At 40.4% G+C, this 26,836-nt stretch overlaps 3 protein-coding genes across 3 annotated transcripts; 1 reads left to right on the top strand and 2 right to left on the bottom strand.

The window, feature by feature from the left end:
* Positions 1-333: 333 nt before the first annotated feature.
* duox (dual oxidase) lies at positions 334-13,973 on the bottom strand. Its single transcript, XM_034880158.1, has 33 exons — positions 13,652-13,973; positions 13,478-13,561; positions 13,210-13,374; positions 12,613-12,800; positions 12,243-12,444; positions 10,935-11,101; positions 10,471-10,534; positions 9,993-10,089; positions 9,742-9,832; positions 9,121-9,223; positions 8,730-8,902; positions 8,474-8,649; positions 7,915-8,033; positions 7,664-7,801; positions 7,459-7,572; positions 6,827-7,029; positions 6,049-6,234; positions 5,570-5,795; positions 4,971-5,064; positions 4,704-4,879; positions 4,540-4,609; positions 4,335-4,376; positions 3,703-3,881; positions 3,364-3,594; positions 3,147-3,246; positions 3,005-3,054; positions 2,779-2,906; positions 2,517-2,670; positions 2,138-2,370; positions 1,881-2,039; positions 1,583-1,738; positions 1,158-1,286; positions 334-1,064 (listed from the first exon to the last, which is right to left on the bottom strand). Exons 1-33 carry the CDS (start codon positions 13,716-13,718, stop codon positions 942-944), a joined length of 4,587 nt encoding a protein of 1,528 aa, XP_034736049.1. The 5' UTR covers positions 13,719-13,973; the 3' UTR covers positions 334-941.
* A 227-nt stretch (positions 13,974-14,200) lies between these two features.
* On the top strand, positions 14,201-17,275 carry duox2 (dual oxidase 2). Its single transcript, XM_034880141.1, has 8 exons — positions 14,201-14,338; positions 14,728-14,893; positions 15,015-15,072; positions 15,165-15,299; positions 15,519-15,726; positions 15,814-16,028; positions 16,156-16,346; positions 16,671-17,275. The coding sequence occupies exons 2-8, from the start codon at positions 14,747-14,749 to the stop codon at positions 16,680-16,682; spliced, it is 966 nt and encodes a 321-aa protein (XP_034736032.1). The 5' UTR covers positions 14,201-14,338; positions 14,728-14,746; the 3' UTR covers positions 16,683-17,275.
* Positions 17,276-17,313: 38 nt separating this feature from the next.
* apba2a (amyloid beta (A4) precursor protein-binding, family A, member 2a) lies at positions 17,314-26,743 on the bottom strand. Its single transcript, XM_034880080.1, has 12 exons — positions 26,558-26,743; positions 22,523-23,774; positions 22,180-22,284; positions 21,866-21,905; positions 21,635-21,780; positions 20,401-20,487; positions 20,116-20,301; positions 19,754-19,933; positions 19,348-19,560; positions 18,866-18,985; positions 18,573-18,713; positions 17,314-18,096 (listed from the first exon to the last, which is right to left on the bottom strand). The coding sequence occupies exons 2-12, from the start codon at positions 23,741-23,743 to the stop codon at positions 18,025-18,027; spliced, it is 2,511 nt and encodes an 836-aa protein (XP_034735971.1). The 5' UTR covers positions 23,744-23,774; positions 26,558-26,743; the 3' UTR covers positions 17,314-18,024.
* Positions 26,744-26,836: the final 93 nt, after the last annotated feature.

Raw genomic sequence — 26,836 nt, 5'->3', positions numbered from 1 at the left:
GCTGCACGAGTGTTGGCAAACAAGCGAAAGTAAGGTGTCAAATAAGATTATACTGATAGTAAAATGTAGTTGTTGCTTGAACAAATTGCAAACTGATAAGAACAGCAGAATTGTTGGATTTCTGCATGCCATTACAGTAAGTATTTAGGTAAAAGAAGGTAAATCTGCACGTCTGGTCTCCCATATTACTCTATTAACCATCTGAGCCCTAATACTATACCTACCAATACCTTTTTAATCATCTATCGTGAGTCCGACACGATAGATGATTAAAAAATGCAATGCTGCATTGGTGCAGTACTCTTTTAGTCGCTAAATTGCATTGATGGTGGTTATAGAGTGAGAGTGAGTTTTATGATTTTTATTGTTACAGAATGGGAAAGTACATGCTTATATTAATCACAATGGCTTAGGACAAGAAGGTCAACAGTTTTATCCCCAAACTTGCAAAATACTATTGGGGAAAATAAAATAGCAGGTGTCCCTCCCTCATTAAAGCTGCTGAGCCGCTAAAATGCAAATTCATTTGTTACAGATATTTCAAAAGCACAAGAAATCAATAACATAAAGTCCATCGTACATGACATCAAACTCCAGTTGCATCTCTAAATCAAATAGCAAATGAAAACTCACATGGTGCATGATTAGACATAACTTATGAATACAGTTCTGTTTTTTTATATTATGTGAAACTTCCCATACTGGACTGACTAATTTCAACAATAATATTAATGATTAGAGAATATAGATCATGTAAAGTAGGAAACATTTAACAACAAGCAGGCAACAATTTTCTTTCAGTCGACATTACATTAAATCAAAACTTCATACATTAGCTCTGTGATTTTGTCATTAACGGCTGCAGTAGCTAGCTTGTATTCTCCAGAGTAAAGTGGCTCATCTTTCCTTCTGTAACCAGGTAGTTTAGTGCTGAGGATAAGCTAGAAGTTCTCGTAGTGATGTAGAAAATGAGCCTGATCCCTTTTGTTCATCTGCTGGCAAGCTTTCTCTACGTTCTTGGTCAGTCCAGGTGGTCCGCAGCTGAAAACACCAATTTTGCCCACCTACAGAAAACAGCACAAATTGATAAGTATGATTGTGTATTGGGCAAAGTCTGGGACAAACGCGAGTTAGAAGAAGATAGATGAAAGACTGACCTCGGGGTGAACTTCCTGCAGTGAGCTGAAAAAGGAAACCAAGGGCGGCCGGCCAAAGTGAGTGACGGACCGCAGGCCGGTAAAAAGACTGCGGCTACAGACCTTCTGAAAGTGGCGCTCACACACATACTGTCCACGCATCACAAAGACAAGGGTGAGCGGTCATTATTGGATTTCATTATTATTAAATATTAAAGGAACTCTTTAAGGAAATATGCCTTTTGGCTTTCGTCCCGAGAGTTAAATGAAAAGATCAATGACAGTGGTATCAATCTTCTCATTTAACTCCCAGCATGAAATATCATGTCTCAAAATGTTAAACTATTCCTGTAATATACAATGTAGTATGTAATATTGTTAATATTTAGTACCATTTCAGTTGACTTTCTATTTCTAGACTTGGATATGGTGACTGCAGGTCTTACCAGCATGGTGGTGCGGAGGTCAAACTTTTCAGCCACTTGAGTGATGTACGTGTGGACAGAGACCAGTTCCTGAGTGTCCATCTCCTCCACCTCTCTGATTATGTCTGACACCCACTCAAATTGACGCTGTGTACGTGTCACCCAGATGAAGTACACCTTCAAATAATCAGTAAATGTTAGAGAGAGAGAGAGAGAGAGAGGAGAGAAAGAGATTGATAGCTTCTTTCAAAAACAAATAATGCTTCAGAGAAGGATTGAAGACCAAATGTATGATAGGTTGTTTGATTTTAAGCAGCACCTTTTTACACTGAATTTTGGACTTGACGGAGGACTTGTACACCAGGTCTTTTAGGATGGAGGTGAACGGGGTGACTCCAATTCCTCCTCCCACCAGAACAGACACCTCAAAGTCAGTCCACTCCTGATGGCCCTCACCAAACGGGCCATCCAAGTACAGCTTGATGAAATAAAGTATGATTATTAGTGTCCTAAAAGGATAAAGAATGGAGAAGCAGATGAAACTAATTACAAACACAGAACTATGCTTAAACCTGCCTTTGGATAGGCTCCGAGCTCGAGCAGGCTTTCTTCGGTGTAGAGGTCTCTGAGCTGGCTAGTCCAGGGCCCCACAGCGCGGATGTGCAGGCTCAGAGTTTCTTCGTGCGGGGCTGACGTCAGTGTAAATGGGTGGTACTCATCTGTGCCCAACATCAGGCATGCGATACGAACCCACTGGCCTGAACGGTACACAAAGCCCTGTGGTCGCTTGAATTCCAGATGTGTCACACCTACAGGTAGGACAGCCAAGGGAAGTGTAAACTTGATGTGCTAGAAGTGCACCGAAAAGTGCAAATTAGTTAGCAAAAACTAAAAGAAGAAGAGACAGAGAATAACAAGACATTTAAAAGAATTTTGAGAAAATGCTAAGTGTCACCTGAAGGAAGCAGCTCAGCTCTGACTACCGGGATCTGCAGCTTCTTCCTGCTCAAGCTGATCAGTTTGTCCAGCAAGAAGAGCAGTGCAGGTGGAATTAAATAGATGTAGAAACGGGGCTCTTGGAGCAGGGCGAAACTTCCATGAATAACTGTCTGTTGACAAAGCCAGCATCACACTAGTCATAAAAACTGTCCCTCATAATGAAAGCCACCTTTCTACAGAGTACATTTTGGATACTTTTAAAGTCAAAAAGTACTTACTAAAATGTACACAACAATGTAGAGGTAATGTGTGATCCAAAATCCTTGAAAGCTGATGCGACGGAAATAGCGTGAGGCAAAAACATACATAAATGCAAAAGTAAAAAGAAGCAAGACACCAGTCACTCCTAGGAAAAAGACCAAAAAGAGCAAAAACAGAATTACGGCATGATATAACAAGAAGTATATGTTCCACTGAAGGTCTAAAATCAGTTTCCTATGTTACCTGGGACAGTTTGAAAGAACCACCAGAACCACTTCAGAGGAAGCTCAGACCTAAAATGAAAACACATTGTAAAGCAGCAAACATTACTCTCCGCAAAGTGTACAAATTTCCGCTAAAATCAGGCAGAAATTTCTAACATTACCCGTTGTTGGATAAGACTTTTGGGAACAGACAAGACAGGATGCTGAGGTCACTGATGGAGAAGATGTAGATGTTGACCACATGGCCCAAACTATGAACAACTACAGTCAGAATAAAAATAAGAGTGAGCTCACACTAGTCAAATGTAAACATGTAAAGATATCAGAACTTAACTTTCCATCATTTCTATCAGCTATCATCTCCTCTGGTGTACCAACCTGAAAGGAGGATGGCAGTCATCGCCATGAAGCGATGGAAATCAATGGCAGCGTCGAATGGGATGTATTGGTTGAGGAATGTCTCTCGGCATAGTGTGATGAGGTTGCGACACACAGTGAGGAGCATGTAGGGAAACAAGAAGGAGATGGCAGCGGCCGAGCCACGGGACACGATGATACCGACCACTGATGTCTCGGGGAAACCTGTAGATTCGGACTGCAAACCATAGTCTGAAAACAATTATTGATCAGTTTAGAAAAGGCTCACGCTGACCAGAAAGGTACGATGCTGAAGGTAAAGAGGGAAGCTGAAGAAGGAGAAGAACGAGTTCTACTCACAGTAACATCTTTCAAGGGCTACACCAGCTGCGATGCCGTACACGATGATAAAACAGACGATATGACGGCGATAATTCTCAATGAAACGTTTGAAGTGCTGGATCTTCTGCTGGATCGGGTTCCTTATGTACTGCTCACGCTTGGGCTTCACATAGACATTAGGAGTGATGACACTTGACCTGAAAATATTTCAATCCATTAGACTTTGATACAGTGGATACTTGTTGTTCTGCCTATCATTTAGCGGTTCAGGTTTTAATCATAATCAGGTCACCAAAAAACTACCATTACAGAGGAAGTAGGGTGTGACATTTTTAACTTTGTAATCTGAAACCTTTGTAGTTTGAGAGACTCAAAAGCTGTTTCTTTATATTTGCAACATATATTTTCTAAACATTTTGGTAAACCACAAGCTGCCAGGATTTTCCATACAACCACAGTTTCTTAAACACATAAATACAAGAAAAAAACCATTCCAGTAAATACTGTGAGACAAAATAGGAACTATTAATGTGTTTAACTTCTCTATAGTAAGTCTGCTCCATGGTCAGACATCTTATCTTTCTTAGTATTCCTTATCTTTTCTTCAGAAAGTCATTTACAGGAGCAGAAAAATCAAACAAGAAACAAACTTTTTCCGTCTGCGTATCTCCGGTCCATCTGTCTTGATGTTGCTGCAAACAAAAAAGAGAATAAGATTTTGAGCTGGGACACAATGGTCACTTGGGATGAAATGACTAAGAAACAAAGCTACAGTGGATCATTGTTCTCATCCACAGTGACAAGTAACAGTTGTATTTGTGATCTGGATGAGTGATTACAGCCTTTTTCTCTGACCTGTTTCCTGGACAGATAAAGGACACCCTCTGGTCTCGACTCAGCCGCTTCTTGCCCTGTTTCTCCATCCCTGCACACACAGCAGACAGAGTAATTTCATCAGACAAGGTCAGAGAAATGAGGATTTAGAAAAAAGGCTAATCTAAGACAAAACTTTCTCCAACCTTTGACATTGAGTTGGGCAAACTGGAGCTCTTTCTCATGGTCCCGCAGAAGGAAATGGAAGTCCTCCCATGTGATTTTCTCCCTGTCATCAAAGCCTGCGGCTTGCATCATGGCCTTGATGCCATCCTCCGCCTGGCTCTTTGACAGAGCACAATTGGAGATGTCAATGAAAGACCTGCAGCACATCAAAAGGGTAAAGATGAACCATCAGACAGAAATAAAGACTGAGTACAGTCATTAAAGAAAAATGGAAATATCAATCAAACCTGAGCATCCTGGCAAATTCTTCTTTTGATAAGAAACCAGTTCCACCGATGTCGTTCATGGAGAACATCATTTTGGATTTTTCCTCAGGAGACCCTGGTTGAGTACAAACATCATCAATTACATTATGTAGGACTAGACTAATGCTGTTTACTGGTTTATGACAACTTTCTTTCAACATGCCATTCATCTAGACCATTGCTTACTCCTGGCTATCTAGATCTGCATAACATCAGTCTATAAAACTTGGAACGAAATGGAGTTTTTTTTACTTTATTTATTACAATATAATGTTACAGTTTGATTTGGTTTGTCTGTAGGTTTGTGGGTTTGTTGGTTTGTTTGCTTGTCCGTCAGCAGGATTACAGAAAAACTACCGGCCCAATTTCATTAAACTTGGTTAAAGGGTTTAGCAGTGTACTGTGGGAGTGGCTTAATTAAAAAAAATAATCATTTCAAATATATGAGCTTCTGTTTTGTTATATTAAATTAGTGCTGAAAAAAATTCAACCTCACTCAATCTGAACCAAAATCCTATTTGCATGTTTATGTGGCCTAAACACACAAAACAGCTGTAGCGTTTTGGAATCATGAATTTTACCTTTCATAAAGATAACCATCACATCAAGAAACTCTTGGAAGGAGAGGTAACCGTTTCCATCTTTATCAGCTAGTGTGAACATGGAGTCTACAAATAAGGAGTCAGACTTGAGACCCAGTGCATCAGCAAACTCGGACGCTGTCAGCTCGCACTGAAGAACCTCTCTGGCTTTCTTGTAGGAAACGGCACTCATGTCCCCAGCGTCACACTTCTCAATTTCCAAGACCTGGGCACCAGAGGGACAGTGAGGGACCGATCATTATTTGTCACCATAGTGTAATATCACATACGCTACCTGAGGTTACTGTATGTCCATCACAAATGAGGTCACCATCAAAACCAACAATTAGTTCTTTGGGCTGGAGGTCGGACCTAACTCGACCTCAAACAAGTATTGACGACATTTTGTGGCTGAACTTAAAGCTGCTGCCGCTGAAACAGAACGTCGGATGAGGTAAACACCCAGAGGCTGATGGTACCTTAGAGAAAGCATGTCGAATGAAAGTTTCCACAATCGGAGCCCTCTGCTCTTTGGTTAAAGCCTCCTTCAGCAGCTCCCTCTCTCTCATCTCCGTCACTCTAATCTCCTGCCCAATGTCTGTCACCCGCGAGCGCATATGCTTGACAAACGCTGCACGTTTGCTCTCATCATCAAAAAACAGCACCTGGATGTGCAGACAGGAGAAGGAGAAGAAAAACAGGAGTGAAGTAAGATTTACAAAAAAAAGTGATTTAGTTACATTACAAAATGATGCTTGCATCAACGATTGGATGAGTTGAAAAATATGAATAGAAGAAACTTCACTGAAAAAAGCTTGATGTGCTTAAGCTGCAAAAATACTTAAATGTGAACACAGAAATTGGTTGTTTATGCTTACACAAGATGTAGCAGCAGCAATATTTTTAAAAACCTCTTTTGTCGTACAGCTTCAATCAGACTGAAGCTGCTTTTTCAGATCAAGAACAGATTAACAGCTCCAATGATATAAGCTGACATACAGTAAGTTGCTAGTATTGGTACATATCAGTATACAAGTCCATGCAGTGACCATGTAACTAAGCCCTGAAAAACATCTAACTTAATTTATTTATGTTATTTTTTTGTTATAGATAATGAAAGAAGGTTATTTTGCAATCTCTGTCATCTCTGTATGTATTTGTTCATGTTTCACAAATTTCAGTATCAGAATTGGTTTCGGGAAGAAGAAAATGGTATGGGAACATCTCTAGTGCAAAACACCCCCTGGTCACACTCACCAGGTCATACTCTTTTGATACTTTGAGCAGCAGAGCTTTATGGTGCCGGTCGTTGGAGAGAAGGACGTCTAGGTAGTCCTGGTTGCACAGATTGATGCTGCGATGAGTGGAACCAGATCTGTCAAAGACCTGCAGTCTCCTCTTCTCATCAACCTCCACGCTGACAGGATGCGAGGGTTCTTTATGGCCCTGCCACTCGAAGGCTGAAGAGCAAAAGCAGAATGAGACCAGGTGCAAGACAGGATTCTGGATGATGAAGAGGACAGGTGTAAAAAACAGAAACTACCAGATGGTTTCACTGTCACCTTTGAATAATTGATTATCAGATTTTAGTTTAGTTTGTCTAGCCTTGTCACAGAATTTAAATCTAGGAAGGTCATTGCCACTTAAATCCATATTTTCTGCTCAGTTTTACAATTCTGTTGCTATTGTATCTATGTAGCATAAACCAAGCATAATGTTTGCTGCAGGCTGGCGCAGCCGTTTATCATAGCTGCTGATAGTCAGCTGATGTTTATTAATAATTGACATTGAGTCAAGTATCAAATCTGACTCATAGATATTATGTTTTTACTAACATTAGACATAATAGAAGTATTAGAAGGATTTTTTTAATCACACAGATTTCGTACCAGTGATTCCAACAGCTGGCTCCTCTGTTCTGTCACCAGCTTTTCTTCTTCTCAGGAACTTCCTATACCTATACTTGCGGAGATACGCCACCATACAGGCCACCAAAAAACTAACTGAAAGTAAAATTGTCAACAAAACTGCTGATGAGTGGAATCCGTATTATTGCTGTGACAAAAGAGATGGATTTGTGAGTGTGATACTGACCAACAGGAAAGAGGAACAGAACAATGATAAATATCCCAAAGCCAGCTTCGCTTCCATCAAAGTAATTAAGTTTGGTGGCATTAGTGCAGGGTTGGAGCATTGATGCATTCAGCTGTGTAGGCTGAGGACAAGGGTCACCTAAGGCAACAGAGAGACAGTTTTTTTCAATCTAAGCTTTAAATATTTTATCACTGATTCAAATGAAAGCCTTGTTTGTTTATGAATAAAAAAATAAAAAAACACGTTTTTACCATGCTTCCAGAAAAACACATTATTTTGTATATCAGTGGCTTCTGCACTTGTGACTGCGATAAGGACATCATGAAAGGTCACATTGCGGATCATTTGGATCTCCTCATGTGTGAACAAACTGGAAGACACCCCAAAGAACACAATTGTAGTAAGAGAATTGACATATGAGATAAATCACTGGAATGGTAATGTACACTTTTGTTGTTGTTTTAATGGTAAATTACAGGTTTGTTGTTCTATTGCTTAAACATTTCGTAGTTTCTGCCTTCAGCACAAATGTTTCCAAGTAGAAGATGTGTTAGTGCTCCTTGACCTTGGAATTCCACATGTTGCTACTCCTTGATAGTCAGAACTAGCTCAACCCGACTTCCCTCTTTGTTTTCAGCCTTGTAGAAACTAGAAAGGGGTGATGCTCTCACAAAACACTTTGTTCATTCTCTCAGAGTCTCCTGATGAACTAACCTATGTAATAGAATTTCAACCACATCATGCCATGCTGTAGGATCAGATACTATGACAGTTGTTTTTATTTTGAAAAATCTTCAAAGAGGAGCTTACCCATTCTGTTTGTTCTCGAACCAGAAGCGGTCTCCGTTTCTGATGCGTTCAAACTGGTCCAAGATTATGGCGGAGAAAACTTCACCAGGTCCATCAAGAGACTCCAGCAGTCCTCCAGGGAAGAGCTCCAGTTTTGAAATGTCTTTGTTGTACAGTTCTGCAATATTGTGGAGCAACTATTGGACACAAGAACCCACACAGGATTACTGATAAACTCTTTTAACCAATTTGATCATTCTTTGGTAAAAGACTTTACCTGCGGGTTGCTGCTGTTGAGCACAGGATTAATGTCTTCAAATGTTTTGAAGGGTGGCAGATCTAGAGCGTTTCTGATCTCAGTGTAACTACGTAGGCCAAAGTCTCTTCCTCTTTGGACGGTCATGGCCACCAGATCTGTCCGGCTGAACCTCAGGGGTCCGTACATGAAATCTGTCAGGGTGCATATCAGATCAAAGCAGTGCACATTTGTTTATGACTTGAATATGTTTAATGAATGATATACTGAGTAATGTTATTGTAATTTTCTTTTTTATATTATAATTGCTTGACGTTTGTGGTGCTTTTGTAATATTTTCAAGGCAAAAAGCAAGGCCTTGCATGTGAAAACCAGTTCCTGTTGCATGCAGTGAATACGAGTGATTAAACACCTCTCAGGTCCTCAACAACAATGTTGTCTTCTCTTTCTGCAATCTGGGAAGCCATGCCCATGAGGAGGTTGTCTACGTCCTGGCTCCGCTTCACACTGGCACTCTAGAAACAAAATGACAAAAGCATTAATATGTAATATTGCTTAATACATAATATATATCCTCTCTCTGATGGATCAAGTAGACCATTCAAAATTCAAGTCTTCCATTCCAAATTCAATTCAAGTCTTTCTGGGCATTTTTGGGCATATTTATTTGACAGGACAGCTGAAGTCATGAAAGGGGAGAGAGAGGCTGAATGACATTCAGTAAAGGACCACAGGTCGGAGTCCAACCCCGGCCCGAGTTGATGAGTAAAATTCTTTATATCAACTGAGCTATCCAGGTGCCCGTTAAAGAGAAATATATTCAGTTTAAGACTTGATAGACTGTGCCCCACAAAAAACTATGCTTTTTACCACAGAAATACATGTAAAGGGATTTGTAATATAAAAACTGGCACAACATGTCTACCAACTACTCAGAGAAACACAGTTTGTTAACTTTCCTGCATCCTGAGTAAACAGTCAATTGTTTTTCACTATCTAATGAAAATGTGTAAAACGTTTGACCATGATATACCTGACGTTTCCAAAAGTTGTTACAAAGACGCATTGCTGGTGATATACTGCCATCTATGTTGACAATCTTCTGAAAATGGCAGGTTCTGTTTCTGTTGGAAAAAGGAGAGCAAATTCGGAGGGTTTTATTTCTAATAGTTAGTTCATACTGTATTTTCAATGGTGTCTTACACTCTTCACAGCAGCATATTGATTTGACACTAAACTTAACTTAATTTAATTTTTCAGCGTCAGGAGAAAAAAGCATAATACCTCATGTAAACACCAGGTGGGGCCATGGTGATGCCAAATCGTATGGCAGCAGCCTGAAACTCAGGAGAGATCCCTGGATCAACAAACTTCTGGTAACCTGCATACAGATAAAACGTCATCACATAATACAAAACAATAGAAGAAGAACAATTAAACTTACAAGCTGAATTTGAAACAACCCTTATGCATGCAAACAATCTATCCTATCTTCCAGATAGCCAACGTGAGGCAACCTAAGCAGTATAGATATGAAATTAAGAGTTATTAAGGTGATGGGCTCATCTGACCATTGTATGTTAACTTTCTTCAGCTGCGGGTGCTTATTCAGCAGAAGAAGGAGACTCAGGGTGATGCTTTGCTGACAGAGCACATATTTGTCAAACACCGAGAACGCTAGCTCACCTCACCACGGCTTGTGGTCATCAGTGCATTACCTGTTCCCATCCACTTGTACGCACACGCACTGGCTGAGTCTTACCTGGGTAAGGAGGAAGCTTTTTGTCTCTAAGATATCCAGGCAGCCATTCGTAGACAGCTATGTTCTATGTGAAAATAGGAGGAATAAAAGTTATTGTGGCTTTTGTGAATCCTCACTAAAAGTCATCAAGTTAATATGTATGATGGTAATACATAACATAGATTTTCCCTCTTTTTTTGGTGGTTTCATTATATTTAAAAATTGTTTTAGAATTGTAGCTTGTTATTTTGGATTCAACCAAACATATAGTTCGATAACATGTTTAACGCGTGTGGTGTTGTTCAGGAAAGGACTCAACTAATCAAAACAAGTGAGAGATGATGCATTCCCTCTTAAACTAAAACCACCAATTTCATCCATAAAATCACGACCACCTGGCGTTGATGCAACCTCGCTCTCTTCAGAGTGCAAATTAAATCATCACCTGAGTAGCGAGAGGATTACACTGAGACTTTTCCATCTACCTGGAATGTGGCCACAACGATCTTTCTGGCGTTTTGAAACAGCTCTTCGTCTGACCACTCTGGGTGCTCCTTATGCAGTTTGGAGGCTACATAATTGTGGTAGCGAAACCAGATAATCCCCTCTGCTGCTGTGAAAATGTTCTCATTCGCCCAGGCATTTCCAAATTCTGGGCAGAGAAGATGGCACAAATTATAGGGAATTCTGCTCTCCCTTCATGTGAATTTAAAATCACACAATAAACAGAAAATAGGCTGTAACATGTTTTTATACAGAAGGCTAAAACTTTTCTCCATAGTGTCACACATCAATTGCAGTGACTGATGAGCATCTCTAACCACTAATGGAATCATAATTTGGCTTTTAAAGGATGTGACAACAGAGCAGTGACAGTAACAGGGGAAGATCCTCAGCCTCCAGCCCAGATAATAACTACACACCTTTAACAACACAAGCAACAAACACTGATTTCATGAAACCTGCACGGCATCCTCAATGCTATAGAAAGAGGGATTTACTGTGGTGAGTGTGACAAGCCATTTACACAATAATTAAGGAGTCATAACACACGTCAGGTGGGGCCTCTTTTTCTATCACAGGGTTGAAACCTGTACAGACTTGTATGTGAAATAATATTTGCAAGAGGTTCTTGCTGCTTGTTTTCAACTGATTGCAGTGTTGATTGGGTAAGCATTACCACATACATCGTATGAGATTTCAGATTGTTTAAAGGTGTTGTTCATCCAAACAGGCACTAAAACACATTTAATCTCATCTTGAATGAAATGCATCCAAATAGAATAGATTTGCTGCAATTCAGACCTCTATTATGTTCAATTTCAACTAGTTTGTGAGCGTAATAATGACGTTCATTCACAAAAGAAAATGATCATGAATTATCACAGGCAGAGCTTGTGATTATTTTGAATTTGGAAAGAGATGTTGCATATGAGTTTGGAGGCTTTAAAGGCCATGAATGTCACTAAGCTCCAGTCTTTTGGGCTGAGCTCCATCCAAAAACACTAACACACTGAAGTCAACACAAAGTAAACACTTTAGTCACACTAAACTATATGGTTTAACTGCACACCAGGTACAGAGGAAATTATGTTTATGACATACAGTGGAAGTCAGTTTTATGCACTATAGCAAAAGCTCCCCTGTAATATTTAAAAAAGACCCCTGAAGATATAAACCCCACTGCCTGATACAATGGAGTGTAAAATCAGAGGACAATAAAATAAATCATTTGCAAACAGCGTTTGGTGCAGGTTGGATGTGAAGGAATCTGTAAGTATAAATTTTCTCACCATAAAGGCCAATGGGTCCATGATCTCCTGTAGAGGGGTCAGCGGCACTCCACATAAGACTGCGTCCTGTGGACTTATTTGGCATGTTCCACTCAGAGCCTGAAGTCAAGAGCCCTCCAGAGAAGCTTCTCAGGGAGTCAGACCAGGACGTGGAGGGGCCGTAGATGGAGCTGCCATCTATCCATGCTGTCACCAAGTTAACCTGCATGTGATGCATTTGTTTTTCTCAAATTATTGCACTTGAGGAAAAGGGAAATGTAGGGTGTCCATCAGAACTGTGATAGTACTTGACTTACCCTTTACATTTACCGATTGTCTCTGGAAGCATGTTGGCAATTACATTAATAAACATGTTATTTCATATTGATACCTGTGTGCGAGGGTGACTGGGACTCTGGCCAGACTCTTTGTCCCAGGGTCCTCTCTGGAAGGGTAGCAGGACTTTTCCAGTGTCAGTGGGGTCGAAGACAGGGTCCCCTTTTGGGACTGGGATATTTATGAACTCAGGTGGACACCCAGGAGTTCTTGAGTCAAAAATTTCAAAAGAAACATGATAACCTGAGAAGTAAAAACAATAAAGCCATTACTACAAAAAAAAAAACACATTCACCTGGATCCTGAATGCTTGTTTTTTTGGGTGGTTCACAGACAAGACATTTCAGATTCTGAACATCTTGACATATTGTTGGTTTAGTATCCGCCAATACAAACTTTGATTTGTTAAAGGAATATTTATAACATCTTAAAGTTGGACAATTAATTCAACGTTTACGTGAGCAATAGTAAAAGTCTGAACTTAAAACCTCACACCTGTGTTGCACATTTCGGTAAGATGTGGCTGGAAAATATCAGTGCGCCATATTGGTGCATCCTACAAACAGAAGTTCATTTTGGGGCATTTTTTAAAATCAATTTTGATCTCTGGCCAGCTTCAATATATTTCTACATATATATTCAATATATTTACCAAAGAACAGAGAGAGCACGGTCTGGTTGCGTGTTGAGGGCAGACCGGACGGCCCCCCGGACAGCAGGCGGCTCAGTCTGCGGGGGTTTGGCAGCAGCGGTTCGTCGACAGGTTGGTATACTCCGTCCCGGTAATGCGCGGGCACGAGGCGCATAAGGTGAGAACCTGCGCGAGCACAAACACAGTGAAGTGACTAGTGTGTGTTGACTGTTGACAGGCTTTGAGCTACTGCTGCTGCATACTTTGGCAACTTTGTACTGTAACTTACCAACAGCTCCGCGTCTGGGATATCCCAAACTGTTGTACCAGCCGTCAAAGCGACTAACCTCCCAGGTTATTTCACAGCGTGAACCTGTTCAAGACATGTCGAGTTTAAACATGGTTTTCTAGGTTAACCGGGTTGCGTTAAGTGACTCTGAATATGAAGTACAACTCTACTTACGTTCACTGACTATGAGCACCAAGCCAACCGCGGCGCAGATACTCCAAACCCGCTTACGCAAATCCATTGATGCGAGAGATGCTCCTCAGCTCAGTCTGCAGCCAAGAGGACTGTAGGACTTCTGAAAGGTGAAGACACAGTGAAGGTAACTGACTTTTGCTGTCATATTTTTATTATATTCCCATGTACAATACTTTGTTGGTTTAGCACAGAATAGAAAGACAAATCAGGGAGTCTATAATTTTACAACTGACACCCTTTTGTCTGCTTGAATGAACACAAAACTTTACTTAACTTCGAAACTGATCATTTTGGTCATGTTTTTAGACTGCAGACATCTAAAGTCCTGTTTCCTGTAGCACTTCGTGTTTGAAAGTAGAAGATAAAATAGTCTTACCCACTGTAGAGGCTGAAATGTTGTGCAGAAGTAGTGCAGGAGCACAGGTGCAGGTGAGGAATGGTGCAATGCGAAAGCACAGCTTATCACAAACTGCATGTGACCTGTGTTGCCCAAAAGGGTATGGTGCTTACCGCTTAATCACACCTCTTTTCCATAGCATTCCAGTCACTGCATCCTCCTCCTCAGTGACACAAAAAGGGACCGGCGCTATAAAAGAAGTTTATGTTCCCTCAACATTCACACTTCACTCTCTTCCTCTTCTTCGGTCCTCTTCTTTCAGCTTTTAGGTAAGAAAAATCTTTTGGATTTTCTTTGTTTCATTGATTGGTTTTATTTGAAACTTTTCTTGTCATTCAGGTTCAAATAAATGTATTAAAATTAAAAGCACCTATTTGCATAACACTGACTGAAGTGGTCAAAGGGATGTATAGAATTGCATGCCTTTGTGCGTTCTACAGATTCATTCAGTTCTTTGCTGTAAAGATACACATTGCCAGAGAATGTTAAATGATGTTACATGAGTCAGACATGGTTGTGCTTAATCATTTGCCATGTTACACAGCAGTAATATTATTCCATCTCTTATCTGCTTTAAGAAACACGAGCGCCTATCTCTGCATCTGGAGGAAACTGAGAACTCCACCACTAACACTGTCTTCTCTGTTACACTGTCTAGTTTCAGCTAAGGAGCTAAGATGACTTTCTACGATGACATTTACCCATTCTACCCTTTACAAAGGATCTCCTTCATCTTCAGTGGCCGCTTGCTCACCATTATTCTGGTCTTCCTTGTGCTAGCAGTCAGTCTTCTTCTCATTCTGCCAGGGATACGAGGGAAGTCGGTGAGTGCAAAGCATCAGATAAGCTCTTACTCACTGCAAAAAAACTCATATCTCCTTCTGTCACTTTTTTGTTTCAATGAGACTGAAATAATCTTGATCCTGTTCTTTCGATTCCTGTCAGAGGCTGTTTTGGATGATTAGAATAATTATCAGCTTGTTTATAGGCGTGGTGATAGTGGGTGAGTTTTTAATTCTTATCATTGTCATTTAATAAATCAAAGATTTTCCTTTTTCTGCCAACATCACTCATCTTTGTGTCCTTTATCCGCAGCGCTCAACTTTACCAATGACTGGGCTGAGGCCAGAATGACCACTAATGCCACCTACAAGTCTTTCAGCAACGCAGTGGTTAATGCTGACATCGGCTTGCATGTCGGACTGTACGGGATTAATGTGACACTAAAGGGTGAGTCACTGTTGCTGTTCTTATATGCAGATATGTGTTTAATACACTCCTACACTGGCAGCTTTCATGTTTTGGACAACTTAGATCTTTGATTAAGATGTTTGCTCAATAGTCTGATAACATAAGTTCACAAGTTATGTCATAAAAACATAACTAAAACACCATTTTGTGGGATATTAAAGGTGCAAGTGTCATAAATGTGCCCGTTTTCCTTCTCAGGGAATCCTGTTGTACAGTTCAATGAGACCATTGACTACAATGAGATGTTCAACTGGCATGACTCTATTGAAGAAGAGTATGAGGAAGCTCTGGAGAAAGGTTTACCCAACCCCATCCTGTACATTGCTGAGAAATTCACCATGAGTAGCCCATGTGGACTCATCTTTCAGTACAGATACTCTGGACATTACGCCTCTGCAACCCTCTGGTAACAGAAATTGTGTTAATATACTATAAGTTTCAGCAGATGTTTGTTAAAAGTAGCAGAAATTAAAATGGCTTCACACTTTCCCAGGACGGCGTTTTGTTGCTGGATGCTCACCAATATCCTCTTTTCCATGCCAGTCATTCTGTACGCCGGGTACATGATGATGGCCACCGCTGCCTTCATCTTCTTCTCCATGGCCTCCTTCTCCACCATCATGAATGTGCCACAGTGTGTTTTCTCCATAGGGACCGACTCCTTTGAAACAGAGTACAGTTATTCATTCTGGCTGGCTCTAGCTACTGGTAAAGATAAGATGCTGCACATTCATTTCTTATGTTTACTCGTGCTCGTTTCTTATGTTTACTAACTAATATGCAGTATAGAGCCAGCTAAAGGGTGTTGATTTCTACTAACTGAAATGATTTCCAGGTGTGTTGTGCACCCTCATCGGGATTCTGGTGGTGATGTTGAACTTTCTCATACCAGAGAAGATGAAAGAGGCTTTCAGTGTTGGCGTCGACAGTGATGAAGACGAGAATGTTACTTATGGGCAGGGCTACCTGAATTCAGTTTTTCTTGATGGAGTCACAATTTCACCACTCACATCAAAAGGCACAGCGGTAAGTTGGCAACACTCACAGGGTAATATTACTTTGTCATTTATTTATAAGCAGCGCATTATTCATTGTTCTTTTATGTACTTGTTGGAAAACTTTGACAATGATATACATTTATTGTTACAAAATACATATTCAGTTCTGTGACCAATGCAGTATTAATAAGGGGTGCAAGATTACAATAAAATAAATCACTGCTATTATAGCCACTACAGCACATCCGTCCTGAATCCTGAGTGCTGCACTTTTTCTGTCCATAAAACATTAAGGAAGTTATTTCCACCTTTGCTGCTAATTGACTAAGATAATTTTGTTTCTGTGTCTTAGGAACATATATGAAGCCATCATGGTTTCCCTCAGGGAGCTTTTTCCGCCAATACTTGAAGATATTTTTGCTGAATGTGTTACAGATGGAGTATCTAATTTCACACCTGTTTCATTATCTCTGCGAGCCTGTTGCAAGTGTTATGTGTTATTAACGATTTAACTGTACATAGTTGTATTTGTAAAGTTATGGTCATGTTGCATGAGTTGTAAGTACAATATATAAAGTTGTATGGGATCCATACACTGTGTTTATACAAGGATCAATAAGGAATATAGGTCATTGTTCAACTCTTTTTGTTGCTTTTGCTTTTTCAATGCATGAGACAAAATAGTAATAGTGTGACATTAATTACTCTTGATAGCCTCTTTTGGATTTCTTGCGATACATGCACATTTCCCTGGTAACAACATGTGGTTTAATGTGCGCATTGTTCCTGAGCAGCGTCATCGGATGAAGCGTCCTTTATTCACAGCTTCTGAAATAAAACATAAATGTGAAAACACGAAAGGGAAGACTGAATATTAAACTGCTCGGATTAGAATAATTGATTCATCTCTAATTCAGGCAAAGGTACTTTGCATCTTTTCTGTTTGTAAGTACTTTTTTGTAGTAACACCTTAATAAAAATAAAAACAACAAGCATTCATCCGTGACATTGTATTCTTAATGTGTTATAACATTACATTCATTCAGTAATGTATATTTTGATACATTCTTGTACTGTACGCTCTGGTAAAGGTAATGATCACCCACACTGTATTTCTTTGAAAAGTGTGTGTCTTTGGCCTTCCGCATTACCATAATACTCATTATTTTGCACCTTTGTACAACATATTATCTTTTTTTAATACTTACTGTAATAGATTATCATGTCAGATTGAGAATGACTTCCTGGTCAGTAATTCTTCATAATAACATGCATATACCGTAGGAGTAATATGGCCTTTCCAACCAAGTCCTTGAGTAATCCAAAGTATTTACATTACAAGTACATTTTTAAACTCCATACACATTATAAAAATGACTAAATAAAAAATAAATGTACTAATTTATCTCTTCATAAGAAAATAATTATGACCTTAAAGCTACTTCTCTTCAACACCAGAAACTCACATACAGTACCATTTACCACAGAGTGTTCACATTGTAAGGCCATTATGACAATGTAATTCAAGATAAAACCTGAAAATGAGAACTGGATATTCTTTACAGCATTGCAACAAGAGGCCGAGAAAATAAAATGATAGAAAAATAAATTCTCCTCATCCCACTGAGCCACGTGTCAGTCATCTGTCCATCGTCTCCACACAGCCAGACATGCAGAACTACAGTGGGCTGATCCATGCAGGGTCTCTATATGTAGATAGGCGTCTCCTGACCTGTCAGCAGTCTGAACATCACAGCAGGCATCGTCTTCATGTTGATCTGGCAGAGAGGCAGAGATGAGAGGTTACACTGTCAACTCAAGAGCCCCTTTTTTCGAGCCACAGTCCTAATGACATCACTTGAATCCAGGACAAATTTACTTCCTTTGGTGCCACCAGACACTCAGGAGAACAACAACTTGAATTCATTACTGACAAAGAATAAGCTTCTAGGCTTTAATGGAGATACATACTGGGAGAAATTGGGGGGGAAAGATGCGCATGCACGCACACGCACACACACACACACACGGCCATACATTAAGCAATTTATATTGTAATTTATACTATACTGTGAGAAACAGTAAGAAACTGATTCATGCCCTCTGGCTTAAATCAAGGAATAGTTTGACAACTTGGGAAATGTATTTGTTCACTCTCTTGCCCAGAATTTGACGAGCCAAATGTTACAAAATCCACTTACCAGCACCTCTAAAGCAGTGAAAATTGCCATTTTGTGGCATTATGTCTTCTTACCTCACCCACTGAGACAGACAGGGTTTGAACAATCTTCTCATGTGCCATGGCGACAACACTCTGACCATTTATCTCAATGATTCTGTGTCCAACGCGAACACCGCCTCGCTCAGCTATGCCACCTCGCATAAGACTGCAGATCTGAGGATGTGAAAAAAGAAAATATGTATGCAACTTCATAGCATACAACACATCCCTCACTCTTTAAAACAGCGGTGCTCTTCAGAAGATGCTATTCTTTATGAGCCTCTTAATTGTAGTGCCATGCTTCATATTAACAAAGGTTTACTCACAATGCCATTCTGCACACTGAAACCAAGCTGGAACTTGAGATCAGGTCTCTTGATGAGGACAGTGGTGACAGGAGGGCAGCTCACAATACTCAGCTTTACCTTCACCTGGTTCTTCAGACCCTGGAGAAAAAAAACATGAAAACCCCATTAATGTTCCAGTTCATGATATTTCTTATTTTCAACCAATTAATTTATCCTAATGATTATTACCTACCTCTTACCAAAGTCTAATGTAGCATTATCCTCTATTGGTGTCTAAATAAATGATAAAAACATGGAACATGCAATATCTTTTAATCTGATCTCACATATATATTCTTGCTTAATACTTACTAGTGTACTAAATCCACAGCTAAAAATAGTCTGCAACAGTTGCACTATTTACTTCCGTTTGCAAACAACTAGGAAATTGTTTAGTGATATTTCCTGAGAAGACTGACTGAATACTGAATATGTGAAAACCGGAGGTGCCTGATACGTACCTTGATGATGCCCTGACACGTGGCAAGTGGCAGCCCCACCAGGCTTGTGTCATTGATGGACATAATCTGGTCCCCAACACTGAGTTTTCCTGAGCGAGCCGCAGGGCCGCTGTTCAACATACTGGCCAGGATGACGGTGGGCAGAATGGAGCCCCAACCAGACTCCACAATCACCACGCCTAGGCTCTCCCCTTTCTGCTTCTCCACATGCAGCTGGAACAAAAAATATAAATAAATAAATAAAAATGAAAAAGCATTTCTTCATCAATTTCAAGCAAATTTCGAGCGTTACACGCCGAGCTTCAGAAGATTTGTGAGATTCTGGTACAGCAATTTATGTTGAGGGAAATTCATCCGTCATCATCAATCACAATTCACCTGCAGGCAAATAAAAAAAATGTTACACCTCTTTACAGTTGTCTGAGTTGGAGAAATGGATGAGGTCATCGTGGTACATTTCCTGGGAGTTGATGATGTCACTGTATTGTTTCTGGCTCAAGTCGGTCGGGTTGATGCCATTGGCTCGCAGGAATTCTCTGTAGGCCACGCTAAAAGCCTGACCGATGGACTGTGCAATGAGCTGTGCCTGTGGGAAGGAGAGAGTTTGGGGAAAGCTACTCAGCAGAAACGCTATACCAGTTGACAACAACCGGCAGGTGAGAAAGATCACAACAATTTAGTGACGACGGAATAAATGTAAAAAATCAATCAAATGAAGTTCAACCCCAAATATAAAAAGCTATGTGCAGTTTAGCAGCAAACACTCACATCCTCTGACTCAAATACAGAGCAGATCATCCTGTACTGACTCTTCCCTTCGCTGGCAGAGTCAGGAGATTCAGAGAAATCCACTGATGAGGCCTGAGACATGCGCCTACGTGCCATCAGAACCACAATACTGCCAATGTCTGCAATATAGGAGATGGTCCGCAAGGCACTGTCCATCATTGTCTCCTACGTGGAGCAAAAACAATGACAACCGTAACTCATTATGTCTTAAAGATAGATTTAACACGGATGGGAGGCTGAATCAACACAAAAATAGTTACTCACCTGTGTGTCAGCATTCAGCACTTTGACAGCTTTAGTGGAAATAAACAGGTCCACTTCTGTCATCATTTGAGAGTCTTCATCTTGGCTCTTTGAAATAAATCAATTTTTTTTTTTAATTAATATAATAAATAATTTAATATTTCTGAACTTTGTCTCATAATGCAAACTATCAGCTTATTATCAAAAATACTAACAGGGGCAGGTGAGCAAAAAAGGCAAGGCAGCTTTATTTGTATAGCACATTTCAGCATTCAAAGTGCTTTACACAAAATCAGTTAAACAGATAAAACACAAATATCCTAAAAAAAAACACAATTGTAAACTTGAGACTACCTTCACACTAATGAGTCAATGTCATGTGCTACCTTTCGTGATCACCGTCAGTGTCACTACCCTTCACAACTCTATTTTTAGAGACGTTACCTTTTCTCTCCTTGGACTCTTCTTCACACTAATTAAGCCAATCTAGTGCTGCCTTTTGTGTCTATTTACGCCACTACACATTCACACTTTTTCTTTAAAGTTTTTACCCTTCGAGTCTTTCTTTTTCTGTATAACACAACCTTTATACTAAATCCTTGTTCTCAAAAAAAATTCATAAAACTGATAAAACATAAGTGTCATAAGCAGTAAAAAACATTAATACACATGAATAGATAGTTAAAAATAAAAGCATTAAAACACATGAAACAGAAGAATAAAAGTTACGGTGCAGCATAAGAAATTAAACATTATAACACAAGAATAAAAGGCATGCAACAGCTCCACTGTGTGGTTAAGGAATGACTGCTGCTGCTTGGCGTACCCATCACAAATAAGTCAGCTGACAATACAGGTATACACTATACTCATACTCATACTAGAAATTCCATTAAAATCCAAGGTTAAAGACACTTTGTGACAGCAGGCCTCTGCCAGTGCTGAACAAGTACCTTGTTTTTATACCCAGATACATCATTTTTGATTTTAAAACATGCAAACACACCCTTAGGATTTGGAATCAAGTCTCTCTGTTAGTTTAATGGCTAAAGCTTAAAAGGTAACGTGTCAAATAGCAAAAATCCCAGATACAGATCACCATCAACTTTGGATCAATTTCTCCTGGACACAAGGCCAATCTGTTGGCACAATTTTGAGACACAGGAACAGGGAGAGAGTGTGCAGTAACCTCTTTGGCACATTTACATATGTATAAATGATATCAATCGATGTTAACGATGAAGAGGCAGATTACCTTGATACGACTGACAGCTTCATGGGCTTGGGACATGCGGACAGACTTGGATGGATTTTTATCAGACAACACCTGAGTGCAGCCAAGGTAGTTTGCAGCAAAGATGATCCCATCAATAAGATCCTCTGGCTCACAGGGACCTGGGACTACTCGGCAAAACAAATCTCATTGTAAAACATTGTGATGCTCTACAAAGAATTATAAAATGTAACACTATAATGAGATAATTACCATCCTCAAAGCTGGGGAAAGAAGCTGCTTCCTGTGTGTTCTTTAAAATAAGTAAAAAAAAAAAATTTGACTTCAGTGGAAAACATTTTCCTGGTCATAATATTTGAAAAAGAGATATAACTTAGCAAAGTCAGTATTTATTTGAGTACTGTGGTATAGTTACAAAAACGTTCTCCAAACGTTAGTGTGTGTGATCAAAAATTTTAATCATAAAGATGGAAAAAGACAATTCTCAAAAACGACATTGTTATGAATTTGAAGTGGTTTGAGTCACATCTCTAAAAATCATACTCGGTTGTGTAATACGTCTTCACCTTGGATGTGTTCCTCTCCTCCACAGGGACGGGCTCTGGACACTGAGGCCTCCTCGACTGCTCTGACATGTCCTCAGGTATCACAGCTGGGCTTGGTTTCTCACCCTGTTGTATATAAAATTCTGCTTTAATTTCAGCACGCCTTGTTTTCAGTGTTTCTTATTGTCCTGTGTGGATGATAACCCCATGGGAAAAGGGTGAAAAAAGACTATATGTGGCAAAGCATGTACTTAAAATCTTACTTCATTCATACTGGGACACAGAGAAGGTAGACGGTGCTGAAACAAACACAAGCCCCAGGGGACAAGATCTGACAAAGACCTGCCCTATTTGCATTGGTTACCTGCTGGGGTTTCTCTGGCCGTCTCTGCCTCTCCTCAAGAGGCTCCCTCTGTTGTTCTGGTGTGTGATGAGGAGCCACGGATGGTTTGATAACCCTGGGTTCGCTCTCCCGGCTGTTAGCAGAGGAAGGACTGAGTCTGGGAACAGGAGGAGTCTCTTTACGAGGCGGGGCCTTCTGAGTGTCAGCCGGCGGCTGAACATGGGAATGACGAGGTGGTGGAGGAGGATGTTGCTTACTGAAACCAGACCTAGCTTTGGTCCGCACAGAGGCTTTTTTGCCGTCCTTTGACCAAGTCTTTGGACGCTGTTCAGAGCTGTCGGTGGTGCATCCTTTGGTCCCAGAAACAATATGCTCAATGTCCTCTACCGCTCCCCTCCTTCCTCGTCCCTTACCCTGCCTCTCCTTATCCTTTGAACCCATGTGAGACGACTCACACTTCTTACTGGCTCCTGGGATATTAGGGTTTCTTGCGACTTGGGTGCCGTCTACTCTTTCTCTTTCATCACCTCCCTTTCTGATTCTTTCATTCTCATTATCCTGACAAAGGCTAGTCTGCCTTTGAACACTGTTCTCTGTCTCCTCTAAATCCTCTATAAATGTGGCCCCATCCAGCACCTCTTCTATCTCATCTCTACCACCGAAGAAGAACCTGTTCTCCTGGCCCTTTTCTATCTCCCTCTCGGCTTCATCGCCAGCAGTCGGAGCACAATGTGACCTAAAGCGATGGCCCTTCTTGTAAGGCTTAATGTCTGATTGTGATCCCTCAGATATTTCTTTGCCGTGACGAGGCCTGGGAGGGAACTGGTCAACAGCACTGCTGTTCTGATTAATATTTTCACCTACTGCATACTTTATATAGCCACCATCCTCAGGAGAGTATGGTTTGTGGTACCTTGTGTCCACAACGCACTGTCTGTTTAAATGCAGCACCTCATCGTAGTCCTGCTCCACATCAGAGCCCACGTTGTCGTACTCAGAGCAGGTGTCCTCCATGTCCTCAGGACTAGGGTCACAACTCATGTAAAAGTGGCTTGCGGGGACAGGAGGAGTTAGCTGCTCATAGTTATCATTCGTTAAGGTACATGGATGTTCCTCAGATGCCTCCTTCACCAAACCTTGCTGCTCTTCTTGGCTCTGTTGAATGAGTCCTGGACCGGGGCACAGTGGAGGGCTGGAAGCCAATATCTTGGTAATGGTGCCTGGCCTTTTTCCATGAGCCATTACTGGCCCTGTAAGCCCACTACCATCAACCCTGCAAACATAAATATTAACCAAAATTAGATTTTTGAGATGCCTTTTATTCTATGTACATTTTCACTCAATACTTTTACCACCACAGTCAATGAAACATACTAGGTTTGAGAGAGAATTTTCACAAATAATGTCAAATTTCTTCAATGAAACCAAAATTAGGTAAAAATTAGCTGCCAAAGATTACAGTATGCCGCTCTCTCTCTTCTTAAATTTTCCAACTTTTTTTTTAGCCAATAGTACTTTGTTTCAGATACAGGACAACCTCTTCCGTTGATTACTTTACAAGCTATTACAATACAACCTAACGGCTCATTCGCAGAGCATCTCTCAAGCCCTTTACACTATATCAAATTTAAATAACATATAATGAATGATGTTTCCACATTTACACAAACATTTGAAATGAAAACGTATCAGAGTAAATGTCTCTGTTTCCCACTTTAAACAAACACAAATCTATACTTCAAAGACTATACTTCAAAAGGCCACTTATTATGGTGATAATAATGTACATCCATCTATTACTTCTACATCATCTAACACACCATCTCGGTCCTTTTGTCCATGAATGCTGATGTTGTTTGTTATCTGTCATCTTGCTTTGTTGCATCTGCTCTAATTCTTTCTTGATGTCATGCAGAACAGGAGATACAGCAAAACCATGAATCAGGCCAGCAGCATGTGATACCTTTCTTATGTAAAATAAGTCTTATGTTTGAGTATGAGTATAAGAGTATACCCTCACCTACAAACTCATCCCTGAAGCATTTATATAATGTGGTTAGTGTGGGTACCAGGTTTATGATCCATGACATATGTCCTTTGAGGAAAACCGTTTGTGGATTAGTACATCATTTGTTTGACATCCGAATAACATCTCTGAATTGTTTGCCCTGGACTAAGTAAATGTGCTGTATTTATATAGCGCTTTTCCAGTCTTAACAACTGCTCAAAGCGCTTTTACATCTACAGGAAACATTCACCATTCACACACATTTATACACTGTGGCCGGGGCTGCCGTACAAGGTGCCACCTGCTCATCAGATAAACATTCACACACATTCACACTCCGATGCGCAGCACCGGGGGCAACTCGGGGTTCAGTGTCTTGCCCAAGGACACTTCGGCGATGACTGCAGGGGCGGGGATCGAACCACCAACCTTCCGATAGGCAGGCAACCGCTCTACCACTGAGCCACAGCCGCCCCACTAAGGCACAACATAACATGCTATCTATTGCCAAATGGACAGATAATGCCACAGTTCTATGAGAATTGAAACACAGTTGGTGGAAAATGAATTTCTTTGCACTCCCGTGTTTCTTTTATGATGTTTTAGTTGCTTAAGGTTTCAACAAAAAAGAAAAGATTAGAATCACAACACTCATGCTAAATCAAAGTCATACATTACTATGTAGCTGAACTGATAAGTGGATTAATCGATTAGTTAATTGGCAGAAGATTCATCTACAACTATTTTGATAACAATTTTTCAAAAATGCCAAAATTCACTGGTTTCAGCCTCTTAGATTTCTATAATTTTAATTTAATTTTGGACTGTTGGTCAGACAAAGAAAGATATCTAAAGCCGTTACTTTAGGTTCTGGGAAAAGATGATGGGCATTTTCAACTATTTTCTGACACTCAATAGGCCAAAGAAAATAATTGCCAGATTGACTGACGCCACCAGAAGGATATTAATGATAATTCTTAAATTCAAAAAGACAAACAAAATAAACAAAACACATTCAATTATACTTGGCGACCAATACAGTAATTTAAACTGACTATTGTCTAAATAAGACCTTATGAATCCCCTGGGCCCTTGAAAATACCCATGAAATGTGAAAATGCTTCTCTCGTCCCGGTAAAGGCGTTTTCACCTGATTAGCCTAATGAATGTATCAGAGCTATCACTATCGTACTGAATGGAGTGGTCTGATACCCGCACAGTCTAAATATGTCAACACCCTTATCTAACCATGAATCATAAGCTTGAGGCTGAACTGGAAGGAAAAAAACAGTACGATTGCGTAGCTTACTACGTATCGTAAATACGGTTGGGCTTAAGCTTTTGGTTCATAACAATAAACATAATAAATCCTAGTTCCCAGTGTTGATCAGATGAAAATGTAACTGAGATCATGGTATTATGACATAATCCAGATCGCCTCCAATATGGCACGACCTAACAATGACCTCTCCATGGTGCTGAAGTGGTCATTAAAAACAACAAGGTTCATTATAGCCTTGAACTGAGGAAGATTTCACGCAATTTCGCCCTGCCCTTGACGTATTTGTGGTGTAATTTTATAATACGCTGAACTTTTGCCGCAGCTGCAGGAGTGGTTGTTGTGGTCGCTCTGGTTTCCCCATAAGTGGACGCCGCATTCCCATCTGCTTAAATATCGATAAGAAAATCGCATGCTATGGTTTCCCTGCGCATTTAACACGCAGTGATGGAGTTGACTCCCTGTACACACACACATGCGCAAGCGAGCTTGCGCGCGCTCACACACACACACACACACACCCGCACACATACACACGCACACACTACTGGTTTCACCATCTGGAAGCAAATATTACCCTGCTGCTGCAATTCACATCGACCTTGATTTGAAGCATTGAGACTGCACCATGCTGACATCCAGCTTATGGGCTGATGTTGTACCAGAAGAGCACAGCATTGTCTTCAGCTCTGTTATCGCAAGCCGAAAAGGCCTATGCAATAATTAAATCCCCCCCATCCATACACAGACAATCCTACGTGCCACTTACCAACATCAGTGCTGTCGGAGGCCCTCTTGTTAAATGCCCGTGTGCTGATCAGATCAGATTGCTCTCCGGAATGGTGATTTTTGAATAAAAGCCGCACAGCAGCCCAGGAACCTGTGTAGAAAATACACCCCCATCATCATGTGCTCACTGCTCTGTCTCTCTTCACGGGCTACAGTCTGCCCACAGTGACAGTGAGAGGCATAATGACCACATTGAAAACATACGCCAAATAACTGACGTATTCTTTTAGTTTAAAACACTCAATAGCTATTGTATTTT

The sequence above is a fragment of the Etheostoma cragini genome, chromosome 8, assembly GCF_013103735.1.
Source record: "Etheostoma cragini isolate CJK2018 chromosome 8, CSU_Ecrag_1.0, whole genome shotgun sequence".
NCBI classification, from domain to species: domain Eukaryota; kingdom Metazoa; phylum Chordata; class Actinopteri; order Perciformes; family Percidae; genus Etheostoma; species Etheostoma cragini.
This window is presented reverse-complemented; position numbering and strand designations above follow the sequence as displayed.